Source organism: Talpa occidentalis, unplaced genomic scaffold, assembly GCF_014898055.3.
Source record: "Talpa occidentalis isolate TD23 unplaced genomic scaffold, MPIMG_talOcc4v2.1 talOcc4.17, whole genome shotgun sequence".
In the NCBI taxonomy this organism is placed as follows: domain Eukaryota; kingdom Metazoa; phylum Chordata; class Mammalia; order Eulipotyphla; family Talpidae; genus Talpa; species Talpa occidentalis.
Genome location: NW_023601754.1, coordinates 50,138,754 through 50,150,635, shown reverse-complemented (window position 1 = coordinate 50,150,635; position 11,882 = coordinate 50,138,754). Strand labels below are relative to the sequence as shown.

Here is an 11,882-nt window from a genome sequence, read left to right as displayed (position 1 = left end):
TATGTATATAAGAACTGGGATACTAGGCCAGAGGTGCGGGGTTGGTGTGTGACAGGACTCACCAGAGACAGAGTGGGGAGCAGAACAGGTGGATCCACTGAAATCCACTGCTGAGGGGAGCAGCGGGGAGACAGGAGAGGTCGGCTGCGCCCTGTGGGCCACTCCCTGGCCGGGGATCGAACTCGTGCTGCAGCGGCTGCCGACAGCTCCACGGTGCTGAGACTGACCCCTGCGCCCCCAGGGAGGCCCACACACGTGGTATTTTTAGACACAACCTTACACCCCGGGAAGCGGCAGTTACTCATCCCGCCTCACAGGTGGGAGGACAGCGGTGTGCCAGGGCGCCTGAGGCCGATCCGGGACCCCCCCAGCCCGGTGCTCAGGGTCGGCCTGAGTCCTCGCGCCCCCGCCCCCGCCGGCCCCGCCCCCGCGGCCCCTCTAGCCGCGCGCTGCCTCTCGTTTCCCTCCCACCGGACCCTCTCTCCGCCAACAGCCTCTCGGTGGTCCCCACCCCTCCCCCGGCCTCGTGAACCCCGATTCTTTCCAGACTCCTCCGCAGCAGCTTCCCGCAGCCGCTCGGGCCCTCTCGCGGCGGCCTCGGGGGTGGGGGGCAGGGCGGGGTGCCTCAAGGCCAGCCGGGGAGGCGCGACGGCGCCCCCGGGGAGGCCCGAGCGAGGGCGTGTCTGGCCCCGCAGAAAACTCTCCGGGTGGAAACGCGGCGCGCTGGGAGAGGAAGGGCCCGCTTAGCGCTTGGGGCGCCCCCTCCTCGGTGGGGTCCGCGGGATCACCCCCACAGAGCAGCTTCGTCGCCCCGCCCAAGAAGAGGCGAGGAGGAGAGGCCAGCCTCGTGACACAGACGCGGGGCGAGGGGCGTAAGGCCGGGAATGGGGAGGAACTTGCCCAAAGGTGATCATGGGGAAGCCCCCCCTCCCCCCCCAGGTCTCAGAACCAAGGTGTCTCTACCTCGGGATTCGTGGGGGGCGGGGTGACAAGGAGCCCGCTGCCGGGGGCATGTGCGGCATCCGACCAGCCGGTCCACCTGGCGGACCGCACTCCACCGCCAGGAGCCCTCGCCCGCGCGAGGCGGCGTCTTGGCTGGGCCAGGCCAGGCCGCAGCGGGCCCGGCGTGCGGGCGGTAACTCCCCTGCCCAGGGCGCCTCGCGGACGCAATTCCTGCCCTGGGCAACGAGTGCCAGCAGTCCGGAGAGTAATCACGTCTTGGCATCATCCAAATTGTGCAATGCCCTGTGGACATAAATTCATATCCGAACAGGCCTGGCAGTAACGCCACGACTGCAGCTGTGAATTTGAAACAGACGTGCCTTAAGCTATCCGCAAACGTAGTTTTTGGTCCATGACCTTAAAGGAGAGACCAGTTATCTTGCCGTTCTCTTTATGGAAAGTGATGTTATAGAACTGTTATATAAGGAGGCACTGAAGGAACACAGGGAAAGTATAGGGCTGAGTCACGCAGTCAAATAATAAAAAATGGTACATGTGATCCAAAATCTGGGGGGTCATATGTGTTAACTGTCACATTATTATTTTTTTAATATTTATTTTTGCATAGAAGAAAGGGGGTGCAGGCCAGAGGTGCAGGGGGTGAGAGGACACACCAGAGACAGAGTGGGGGGCAGAACAGGCAGATTTTGACTGAAATCCACTGCTGAGGGGAGCAGGGGCAAGACAGGAGAGGTCTGCTGTGCCATGTGGGTAGCTCCCTGGCCAGGGATGGAACTCGAGCTGCAGTGGCTGCAGACAGCTTCCTAGTGCTGAGACTTAACCCCTGCACTTCCAGGGAGGCCCCTTTATAGTGTAGTTTTTTGGTTTTTTTTTTTTTTTAATATTTATTTATTTATTTATTTATACAAGCACTGGGTACAGCCAAAAGCGCGGGAGGGTGAGAGAATTCACCAGAGCCAGAGCGGGGAGCAGAGCAGGCAGAAGGACCGAAGGACACTGCTGAGGGGAGCAGCGGGCGGCAGGAGAGGTCTGCGCGCCATGTGGGACCCTCCTCCGGTGGCCGGGGAGCAGCCGGGGATCGAACCGGCGCCGCAGAGGCTGTGGGCAGCTTCGCAACCCAGCGCTCAACCTCTGCGCCACCAGGAAGGCCCTATAGTGTAGTTTTATAGTACTTTTCTTAGTTGTATACGCTCACAATGCACAAAGCCTGAATCTGTTCTGTCCTCACACTCAAACTCTCATAAGTGTGAGCTACTCCAGTTGTTATGCTCATGGGCAGGCCTTACAGGGAAGTCTGAGGTGGACTTTACTGCCTGAGGACTGTTACTGGTTTAGTGTCAGTATAAAGACAAGCTAGACTGAGTTACATTCTTTTCGCTTCTGATTTTGAAATAAATTGATTTTGTGCGGGTCTCTAGGAGTGTTGGGGCCCCAGCACTGCGTGTACCTGCTGCGGGAGGAAAGTCAGCCCTTTCTCTGTCTTCTAATGTGCATCTCACTCTTCGGGGTTGAACATTGTGTGATTAAACGAGTCATTTTATGTAAAGTGTTTCAGGGCACAAGTACCCGAGTTCACCTATAATCATTACCAAGGGCACGTCAACCTACAATGAGTGGGAGCTCCAGTTACCAGCGCCCAATAGTAAAGTTTAAAATTGGCCAGTCTGACGGGTGTGATTTGGTTTCTCATTAAGATTCTCTTTATTGGACCTCTCTGGTGGCCTAGGGGTTGAGTCTCAGCACGATGAAGCTATCCTCAGCCAGTGTGGCCTGAGTTTGATCCCCAGGCAGGCAGCTGACCCACAGCGCGCAGCAGACCTCTTCCTGTCTCCCTGCTGCTCTCCTCAGCAGTGGATTTCAATCAGTCTGCCTGTTCTGCTCCCCACTCTGTCTCTGGTGAATCCTCTCATCCCCCACACCTCTGGTCTGCACCCCTGGTTTTTCTATGCAAATATAAATAACATTAAAAATTTCTCTTTATTAAATAATTTCAGGCCAGGATCTGGCACAGATGCTACCCTCCGCCCTCCCTCTCTTGAGACCTGGGTCACTTCATCTCTGCAGCGGGGTGGAGGAGTCTGAGTGAGTGTCAGTGAATGAGCAAGGAAGTGAGCAAGGAACCAGCAGTGGACAGAGGAGGGTCTGGCCACGAGAGCCGAGCCTATTAAACACTTGAGGAGCTCAGTGGGAGGACCACACGCCTTCGTCTCAGACAAACCTTCGTCCAGACCCATTCACCCACTTGCGAAGCGACTTGGGCCAAGAGAGGCCCGTCAGTGTCCGGTGGCCACCTATGCCCCAGGGGACCCGCGAGGGGAGCGGGCGAGGCGACGGGGGGCCTGCCCAGGCTGGAGCGGCCACCCCTCCCCACCCACCCCACTGTCTTGAAGACAGGAGGAGGGAGGCTGGTGTGCGAGGTCAGCCGCAGCCCGGCGGCTGAGCCCGGCGGGAGAACAACGGGGGCGCCCGAGTGTCCGTCCTCGCCCGGGGTCCACCCTCCGCAGCCGGCCGCGGGGAAGCGCGCGGAGACCCCGGGGGCGGGTGAGCGGCGGGCGGCGAGAGCGCGGCCGGCCCTGTCCTTGGTGCTGCCCGGGCCGCCCCGCCCGGCCCCCCGACAGTGTGCCCCGCCCGGCCCCCCGGCTGCCCCTGGCGCGCCGCTGCCCGTCCCTCCGCTGACCCCTGACCCCTCCCTCCGCCCCCGACAGCGGCAGCCCCGCCGCCCCGGCCCGCGCTGGGGGACACGAAACCCTCCCGGCACAGACGACGAGGCCGGCGGCGCCGACGCGCCCGAGGCAGCCGGCACCCCGCGACGTGGGCGGACAGCGCTGCCCCGCGTCGCCCGCCCCGGCCCCGGCCCCCGGGCCGCCGCGCCCGCTCGCGGGTGGGGGGCCGACTGGAGCCGCCGTGCGCCTGCGCGGCGCCGCCGCCGTCAGCCCGAGCCCCGCCCCTCCCGGTGACGGCCGGCCTCGGGGGCGGGGCCTGCGCACAAGATGGCCGCCGCGCGCCCCGAGCCCGGGAGTCCGCGCTCGGCAGCCCCGCAGCCGCGATCGCCGGCGCCGCCGGACCTGGTGCGCACGGGAAGGCAGTCTGGGCCGGGGGCGCGAGGCGGCAGGAGGTCGCGGGAAGGGGGCGGGGCCGGGGCGGGGCTTATGAGGGCAGGACCCGGCCGGTGCGGGAGGTATTTAGGGCTCCGGCGGGGGGCGTGGCCTGCGGGGTGGGCGCGGAGTGGGGCCTCAGAGAGCCAATGAGGCTGCAGGGCGGCGCCGTGGGGGCGGCGCCGGGGCGGGGCCAGCCACCGGGCGGGGGCGGGGAGGGGCGGGGCTTCCCGGGGGCGGGGCCGGGAGCCCCGGGGCTGAGCGCTCCGGTGAGCCGCGGGGAGACTGGCCGTGAGGGGCCAGCGCGGCCCGGGCCGGGGCGCCCGCCCGGCGGGGCAGGGAGGCTGCAGGCTGTGGGCGAGGCTTCCCGAATGGCTCGGGGAGGGTCGGGGTGGGCAGCGAAGTGCCGTCTCCGGGCGCGGGGGCTCCCCAGCCCGGCGTCCCCCGGGGCTGAGCGCGAGCGCTCGGCAGGTGCACGGAGGCCGCGGGGGCGCCGGGCGGGGGCGCCCGGTGTCCGCGGAGGGCGGACGGCGCTGCCCAGGCGCGGGCGCTGAATGTGGGCGCAGCCAGCGGGGTGGGCCGGGGCTCGGCGCGGGAGGGGCTTGGCCTGCTCTCCGTGCTCCAGAGGCCATTCAGCCGGGCTTGGCGAGGTGGCCTCGGGGGAAGGCGGAGGCTGGAGGCTCTGGGCGGCCGGGGGGCTGTCCGGCTGCGCGCGGAGCGTGGCGTGCGGGGCGGGGCGGGGCGGGGCCGGGCCTTGCGCGGGCGGGTCCCCGCGCGGGCGGCTGTGCGCGTGGGCTGCAGGATCTGGCAGTGCACAGCGGGCTGGGCGTGTGCATGGACGGGGCTCCGCGGGCCCTCGAGGCAGGGTCCACAGGCTCCCGCTTTCTCCTCCTCCCACCAGGTCCTGGTGCCCGACGACGGCCGGCCGGCCACGCCCCCGACGGACCTCATCGAGATCCAGGTGGTGAAGGTGGCGGACGCCCCGCTGGTCCCCGAGCCCCCCGAGCCGGGCTCGCTGCACTGTGCCTTGTGTCCGGCCGCCTTCCGGCTGGTCTCGGACCTGCTGTTCCACGAACACGGCCACCTGGCCAGGGCGGCGGGGGGCGGGCAGCGCGGGGACCCCAGCCGGTGTCACGTGTGCGGCCACAGCTGCCCGGGCCCCGCCAGCCTGCGCGCGCACTACAGCCTGCACACGGGCGAGCGGCCCCACCGCTGCCCGCTCTGCCCCCGCGCCTTCAAGGCCTTGGCGCCGCTGCTGCGGCACCAGCGCCGGCACGGGGCGGAGCCCGGGGGCTCGCGGCGGCCCCCGGAGGCGCCGGCGGCGGGCGCGCGCGAGCCCCGGCCCGGGGCGGCCCCGGAGCGGGCGGGCGCGGCGGCGGGGAAGCCCTTCGCGTGCAGGTTCTGCGCCAAGCCGTTCCGCCGCTCGTCCGACATGCGCGACCACGAGCGCGTGCACACGGGCGAGCGGCCCTACCACTGCGGCGTCTGCGGCAAGGGCTTCACGCAGTCCTCGGTGCTGAGCGGCCACGCGCGCATCCACACCGGCGAGCGCCCCTTCCGCTGCGCGCTCTGCGCCCGCACCTTCAACAACTCCTCCAACTTCCGCAAGCACCAGCGCACCCACTTCCACGGGCCCGGGCCCGGCGTGCGGGACCCCGGCGGCCAGAGGGCCGCGCGGGGCGGGAGCGCGGGCGGGGCGGGACACGCCCTGGAGGAGGGGCGCGGGGGGCCGGGCCGGGCGGGGCTGGGGGCGGGCCAGTAGACGCGGCGGCGGCCGGTGGGGCGGCAGGTCGCTGGGAGGGGTGGAGACGCCGGGAGCAGCTGGTGGAGGCGCAGGAAGGGCCAGGCCGCACCGCAAGCCCACACTGCGAGGAAGCGCCGCAGCTCTGCGCGCCCAGCTAACCGGAGAAACAGCTGGATTTATGGCCTCGTTCCTGCAAGACACCCCCGGGACTGGATGGGGGCAGGGCTGAGGCCAAGGGGCAGAATCGGTGCCCCAAGTCCATCTGCAGAAAGCGGACTGTTGGGGGCTGCCCGGCCCACGGGGCGGGAACCTCGCCTACCTCACCCGATTGCCCTGAACCTGGGGCGCCCACCGGCCTCAGGCAGAAGAGGCCCCACAGGTGCAGGCGCCAATCGCATCACTTGGCAGCCAGAGGCCAGGCTGCAGCAGGAGTGCTCGACTCTGGTGTAGGCCTCACCATGGAACCCGCTCCAAGAGCAGTGCCCCGCTCCCAAGGGAGCCCCCACTTGAGTGCACCCAGACTCCCCCTCAGAAGCACTTGGACACCCCCACAGCCCCTGGCCCCCAGGCTGCACAGGCGCCTCAGGCATCTCTTGTTTCCTCCACTCCCTCCAGATCAAAGCCACCCACTCACCACTGGCCCCAGGCACCCCAGGAGGGGCTGGGGGACGGCATGGTGGCGGGTGGCTGGGATCCAGCACGAGTGGTGTCATGGGGGGTGAGAACTGGGGGGCTGGAAGGGGCGCCTCTGGCTCTCCTATTAAAGGACCTTCTGAAGGGCTCTCTGTCGGCCTTGCATTTGGGGTGTCTGTGGGACAGAGGCCACACTGCTTCGGCTGCCAGTCGAAGTGCCACCCCGCCTCGCTGGCCTCATCTTTAGGGTGGGGTGGCGTGCCCAGCTACTTGGAGACGTCTTACTCAGCTGGGGGGTGGGGACACTCGGTGTGCTTGCTAAGGAGGGAGCACCTGGATGTGCACCGTCACCCGCTGCGCCCCCCGCGGGGACCCACGGACCACGTATACTGTGAGCAGCTTCCAACGTGTGGGCATCGCCGCCCAGGCCAGACACCCAGGTGACCCCTGGCCCCCACCCCTCCATGGCCGGTGGCGCTGAGGGACTGGCCTGGAGCCTGGTGCATCTCCATCTCCTCAGACCAGCCTGGTCAGTGGTCTGGGGCCCACGCTGCCACCCCAGGGACCCTCCCAACAACAGAGCCACCCTTGCCCTCCCCCGGGCTCTGTGGCTTTGAGAAGAGAGCCGGCACCCCGGGGGATCGCGGAACTGGGAGCCAGGAAGGCAACCGGTGCTGGCGGGCAGGTTGGGAAGACGATCGGGATGCGAGCGGGTCGCTCCACCTCCTGCCTCCAGATGTCCCGGCAGGGCGTGCTACAGAAAATCCTTAGCTTCTTTCGAATGTCCAATGTCGGCAACTAAGTCAAACTTTAAAAAAAAAAAAAAGGCTACATGAAGCGTGGCCCCAGCGTGGCCCAGCCTGGCGGCTGCAGGATCCCAACCCCACTCCCTGCGCCAACCTGAGGCGCCATCGGGAGCTGGGCTGGCGGCGCCCCGGGCCGCTTCTCCCCGGGGAAGGGCTTTCATCGCCCCCGCCCAGGATGAGTCCCCTCTCGCTTGCCCGGCCCCGACTGCCGTGGGCTTCGATGCCTGCGACCTGCGCCCCGCGGGCGGGCGCGGTGGTCACGCTTTGCCTTCACCGTCGCGATGGGCAGCTGTGTCCAGGCAGTGCCCCCGGCCCGTATCGGGCACCCTGGGACTGACTGGAGCCCCAGTTCTCCTTTGGAGGGGCCGGGTCCTCCAGGCCCTCCCTACCCGGGGACTGTGGGGGCACAAGCGGGGTGCCTGGACACACTCAGCAGCTGTTGACGCCGTCCCCAGGCAAAGCCAGGCGGCCCTGACAGGGTCCTGGGCCCCAAGCGACGAAGGGGCCAGGTCTCCGCCGGGGGCGGCCCTGGCTGAGGGTCCCGGTGGGGGGGGGGGCCGTAGAGCCAGGTGGGTGGATGAATGCCGGAGGAGTCCGAAGGGCAAGGAGTCAGCGGCTGAGGACAGCGGCTTCCCTGCCCCCCCCCACCCCACTAGGCAGGCCCCAGGGGCCGCGGCCTCAGCACTGGCCGATGGGGCACGTGCGGGGCACTGGGCGCACGCGAGGGACGGCACGGGCGCCGGGGGACCCAAAGACAGGGAAACAAAGCCCCCCCCACCCTCAATCTCACCAGCGCTGCAGGCCCAGTCTCCCCGGGGTGCAAGAAGGGCCTCGGGCATGGAGATACGGTTTATTATTCTCTGCTCTGTACAAGCCGCGTCTGCCCACCCCACCCACCCCCCAAGAGCACCCAGCCCCCTCCCTGCACCCCCACCCCGCTCACACTCCACGCCCGGAGGGAGGGGCGCTTGGGGCGCCGCCTCTGAGGCCGCAGCACCTCGGGCGGGCGGGGGCGCGCCCGCAGGGGTGGCCAGGGCCGAGTTCAGCCGGCGCCCCAGCGCTCGGCGAGGCGGGGGGGGGGGGGGGGCGTCTGTTCTGAGGTCGCGGGGCGGGGGCCGGCCGGGGCTCGTCTGCGGCCCCCGGAAGCGAGGCCGGGGCTCCGGGCCCGTCAGGCGTCCTTCCCGGCCAGGCCGCCCACCCCGGCCCCGGGCGCGCCGAGGCCCTCGGCCTTGTGGGCCAGGCGGTGCTTCTTGAGGCCGTAGGTGTTGGCGAAGCCTTCCCCGCAGGAGGAGCAGCGGAAGGGCCGGCCGCCCTGGTGCGCCGCCAGGTGCTTGCGGAAGTAGCCGGGGTCCTTGAAGGCCTTGAGGCAGGCGGGGCAGCGGAGCTCGGGCCGCGGCGGCTCGTGGGCGCGCTGGTGGCGCAGCACGGAGCTCAGGTAGAAGAAGCCCTTGCCGCAGTGCTCGCAGCGGTAGGCGCGCTCGCCCAGGTGCAGGCGCTGGTGCTCCAGCAGGTTGGAGCGGTAGCGGAAGGTCTTGCCGCAGGCGCCGCAGCGCTGGGGCCGGGCCACGGCGTGCAGCCGCCGGTGCTCCGCCAGGCTGGACGACTGCGCGAAGCGCTTGGCGCACACGCCGCACTTGAAGGCGCGCTCGCCGGTGTGCACCACGCGGTGCTGCCGCAGGTACCAGGAGCGCAGGAAGCCGCGGCCGCACACGCCGCAGCGGTAGGGCCGCTGCTCCGTGTGGCAGCGCTGGTGGCGCATCAGCAGCGCCGCCTCCCAGAAGCGCTTGCCGCACACGGGGCAGCGGAAGCCGCGCTTCTGCCGGTGGCTGCGGCGGTGCAGGAGCAGGTCGTAGGCGCCCGCGAAGCTCTGGCCGCAGAGGCCGCAGCCCAGGGTCCGCCGCACCAGGTGCACGTACTTGTGCGTCACCAGCCCCAGGAAGTGCTTGAAGCTCTGGCCGCACGTGGCGCAGCTGAAGCGCTCGGCGCCCGCGGCGGCCGCGCCGCCGCCCCCGCGCCCGCCGCCCCGCCCGCGTCCTCCCCGCCGGCCACGCCCGCCAGCGCCGCCACGGCCGCCCCCACCTCGCCCGCCAGCCCGTGGTCCAGCGCGCCCGCCGCGTCGGCGCCGCCCGAGCCCTCGGCGGGCGGGGCGCTGCCCGCGGCGGGCGGCAGCAGGCGCTCCGGGGCGGCCTGGTGCACCAGCTTGTGCCACATGAGGTTCTCGATGAAGCCGAAGGTCTTGCCGCACGCGTCGCAGCCGTAGGGCTTCTCGGCCATGTGCGCCTCCTTGTGGCTCATGACGTGGAAGAGGTCGGGGAAGTGCTCGCCGCAGTCGGAGCAGGCGTAGCTCAGGCCCTCGGCCGCGCCCGCCGCGCCCGCGCCCGCGCCCGGCCCGCCCGCGCCCGGCGCGCCCTGGGGGCCCGGCAGGCCCGCGGCGCCGGCCAGCGCGCAGGGCAGCTGCAGCCGGTGCACCTGGCGGTGGCGCGTGAGGCTCTGCGGGTAGCCGAAGACCTTGCCGCACAGCTCGCACTTGTAGGGCCGCTCGCGCGTGTGCACCACGTGGTGCTTGCTCAGGTGGAAGGACTCGCGGAAGCGCTTCCCGCACACCGGGCACTGGTGCGGCTTCTCGCCCGTGTGGATGCGCTCGTGGCGCTTCAGGGTCTCGCGGCGGCCGAAGCCGCGGCCGCAGATGCCGCAGCAGAACGTCTTGCCCGCGCCCCCCGCGCCGCCCGCGCCCGCGCCGCCCGCGCCCGCGCCGCCGAGCAGCAGCGGGTGCGCGCCCAGCAGCGGCACGGGCACCGCGCCGTACACCACCGCCGCCGCGGCCGCCGCGGCCTTCTCGCTGTCGCCGGCCGCGCCGTCGGGCGGCAGCAGGTAGGGGCCCGCGGGGAAGGCGGGCGGCGGCGCGGCGGGGCCCGGCGCGTCCTTGGGCGCCTCGGCGGGGGCGGCGTGCGCGGCCTTGTGGCGCAGCAGGCTCTGCGGCGCCGAGTAGGACTTGCCGCACAGCTCGCAGGGGTAGGCGGGCCGCGGGCCGGGCGCGCCCGCGTGCGCCGCCTGGTGCTTGAGCAGGTAGGCGGCGTCGCGGAAGGCCTTGCCGCACACGCCGCAGGGCAGGCGCAGCAGGCCGGCCGAGTGCGTCTTCACGTGGCGCGTGAGGCTCTCGCGCCGGTTGAAGCTCTTGCTGCACACGGAGCAGGCGTAGGGCTTCTCGCCCGTGTGGATGATCTGGTGCTGGTGCAGGTGGCTCGGCTTCTTGAACACCTTCCAGCACAGCGGGCAGGCGAACGGGCCCTCGCCGCCCCCGCGCCCGGCGGCGCCCCCACCCCGGCGGCGGGCGCGGCGGGGGCCGGGGCGGCGTGGCCGTCGGGGGCGGGGGCGGGGGCGGCGGGCGCGGCCGCGGGCCCGGCGGCGGCGGGGGCGGCGGGCGGGCCCAGCGCGGGCAGCGGCGCGCCGGGGCGGGGGCGGGGGCCGGGGCCGGGCGGGCGCGGGCGGCGCGTCCTTGTGGCAGCGGCGGTGGCGGATGAGGCTGGACACGTGGTTGTAGGTGCGGCCGCACACGCCGCACTCGTAGGGCCGCTCGCCCGAGTGCACGAGCATGTGCTGCACCAGGTGCGAGGACTGCTTGAAGGACTTCTGGCACACGCCGCACGGGAAGCGCCGCTCCATCAGGTACTTGAGCCGCCGGAAGTAGCCCTTGTCGTCCTTGGCCGCGTCGCAGGCCGCGGGGGCGGCGGGGGCCGCGGGGCCCGGGGGCGTCTGCGAGGGCGCGGGCAGCGGCCCCGGGGTCCCCGCGGGCGCGGCCAGCCCGGGCGCCCCCGCGGGCGCGGCCGCCGGCGCCCCGCGCTTGAGGTTCCCGAAGAGGTGCTGGTGCCCCGACAGGTCCACGATGCCCCACTGCGGCGCGGGGAAGGCGGCGTCGAACAGGGGCGGGGGCGGCGCCCCGAAGGCCGGCGCGAGCGGGGGGTCGGGCTTCTTGGCCGCGGCGGAGGACGACGCGGCCGGGGCCGCCGAGGCCGCCGAGGCCGCGGCCGGCGCCTCCGCCTTGGGCTTGAAGGCGGCGGCGGGCGGGTAGTCGTACTGCGGCGGCGGCGCGGGCGGCGGGGGCCCGGGCGCGCAGGGCAGCGCGGCCACCGCCTTGGCGTGCTCGCCGTACAGCTCCATGGGCTCGAAGCGCTGGTGGTTGAGGAACTCCAGGAAGTCGAAGGGGTAGCTCTGGAAGTGCACCCCGTCCTCGCCCCCCAGGCCGCTGCTCCCGCCGCCCCCGGCGCCGCCGCCCGCGGGGTTGGCCTCCATCTCGGCGCGCGGCCGGAGACCCTGCGGAGAAGACGGTGGCTGAGGGCACAGACGGCGCCGAGCGTCCAGCCCGGCGCCCCCGCCTCCGGGCTCGCCCCACCCGCCGCCCGGCCCTCCTAGCCGCGCGCCAGGGGGCCCCCGGGCAGGCCCGGCAGGCCGGACTCGGGCCACTTCCCGACTGTGGGACCCGGGCGGCTGCCGAGCCCCCTCTGCGCCCCGCCCCCATCTACAGAGGGGGCAACGGGCACCCTGCCCGCACCAGCAGCCCGCAGGCGCGCCCAGGGCGGCCCGTCCAAGGCTGCGGAAGCCTGGCCCGGCTCGGCCGCCGGCGCGGAGGGGAGCCGGCCCACG

At 71.3% G+C, this 11,882-nt stretch overlaps 2 protein-coding genes across 2 annotated transcripts; one reads left to right on the top strand and one right to left on the bottom strand.

Moving 5' to 3' along the window:
* Nucleotides 1-3,953: 3,953 nt before the first annotated feature.
* Nucleotides 3,954-5,820, top strand: ZNF784 (zinc finger protein 784). The gene is made up of 2 exons (XM_037515620.1): nt 3,954-4,031; nt 4,960-5,820. The coding sequence occupies exons 1-2, from the start codon at nt 3,954-3,956 to the stop codon at nt 5,818-5,820; spliced, it is 939 nt and encodes a 312-aa protein (XP_037371517.1).
* A 2,589-nt stretch (nt 5,821-8,409) lies between these two features.
* ZNF865 (zinc finger protein 865) lies at nt 8,410-11,531 on the bottom strand. Its single transcript, XM_037518229.1, is given in 4 exon segments — nt 8,410-9,248; nt 9,251-10,546; nt 10,549-10,721; nt 10,723-11,531. Coding segments are annotated over 4 exon segments (3,117 nt in total).
* Between the last annotated feature and the right edge of the window lie 351 nt (nt 11,532-11,882).

Excerpts from the sequence above, each read along its gene's own strand:
- ZNF784 (XM_037515620.1), top strand. The coding sequence starts at position 3,954 with ATGGCCGCCGCGCGCCCCGAGCCCGGGAGTCCGCGCTCGGCAGCCCCG. Across the intron at positions 4,032-4,959 it reads CGCCGGCGCCGCCGGACCTG|GTCCTGGTGCCCGACGACGG; the intron begins GTGCGCACGGGA and ends TCCTCCCACCAG.